The following is a 1,014-nucleotide window of genomic DNA, read 5'->3' as shown; positions in this document are numbered from 1 at the left end:
GCCGCCTTAACGGGCCCCCTTGGGGCCCCTAACGGGGGGCCCCCAGGAGCCCCAGGAGGGGCCCCCTGGGGGCCCCCCGTGGGGCCCGTGGCGTGGGGCTGTAGAGGGGGCCCCAAAGGGGTTTGAGCTGCTGTTTGTGGGGCCCCCCATTGTGTCCCTTTGTGTCATTTAATATATTTCATTTTAAATCCTTTTTGTTTCTTTTTATTTCTTTTTTGTTTTCTACTTTTTTGTTTTTTTAAATTAATTGAGGTCCCTCAAATGGTACAGCAGCACGCGCCCAGCCGCGTTGCCCACGGCGAAGAGGCCTCGCCGCTCGCTGCAGCAAGTGTGGGGCCCCACAGCAGCAGCAGCAGCAGCAGCAGCAAGTTCAGAAGCCAGCGACGGGGGCGGAGGACACGGGGAAAGGCAGCAGCAACAGCAGCAGCAAAGCAGCAGCAGTACAGCAGCAGCAGCAGCAGCAAGACTACACCAGCAACACGACGGCAGCAGCAGCAGCAGCAAAACTGCACCAGCAGTAGCAGCAACAAAAAAAAGCAGCAGCAGCAAAGCAACACCAGCATCACCAGCAAAGCTGCACCAGCAGCAGGAGCACCAAATCAGCATCAGCAGCAAATCAGCAGCAGCAGCAAACCAGCAGCAGCAGCAGCAGCAGCAAAACAAAAAGTCCCTTGCCTGAAGGCCGCAGAGGTGACATAATGAAGAGGCGTTTTGGGCGTCGGCCAGTCCTGGAAAACTGTTGCCGAGGGCAGGTGCACCTGCAGCAGCAGCAGCAGCAGCAGCAGCAGCAGCAGCAGCGAGCTGTGGGGGTAAAGAGGCTCAAAAGAAAGGAAATTTGAAGAAGCAAATTAAGGTAAAGATGTAAAGAAGACTGACGCAAAAGAAGAAACAAAAAGGAAAAAAGAAAGGACAAAAAGACATAAAGGAGCACGGGGGGGCCCCCAGCTAGCTGCTGCTGTGGGGCCCCCCATAACCCCGTTTTTTGGCTAGCTGCTGCTGGGGGGCCCCCCCAGG

At 56.2% G+C, this 1,014-nt stretch overlaps 1 protein-coding gene across 1 annotated transcript; it reads left to right on the top strand.

Moving 5' to 3' along the window:
* Positions 1-261: 261 nt before the first annotated feature.
* On the top strand, positions 262-699 carry ETH_00040855 (uncharacterized protein; the record flags this gene model as incomplete). Its single annotated transcript, XM_013374717.1, has 1 exon — positions 262-699. The coding sequence occupies one exon, from the start codon at positions 262-264 to the stop codon at positions 697-699; it is 438 nt and encodes a 145-aa protein (XP_013230171.1).
* Positions 700-1,014: the final 315 nt, after the last annotated feature.

This window comes from Eimeria tenella, genomic scaffold (assembly GCF_000499545.2).
Source record: "Eimeria tenella Houghton genomic scaffold, Eth_scaff2226, whole genome shotgun sequence".
Lineage (NCBI taxonomy): Eukaryota > Apicomplexa > Conoidasida > Eucoccidiorida > Eimeriidae > Eimeria > Eimeria tenella.
The sequence above is the reverse complement of the archived record's forward strand: the minus strand, read 5'-3'. Positions and strand labels throughout refer to the sequence as shown.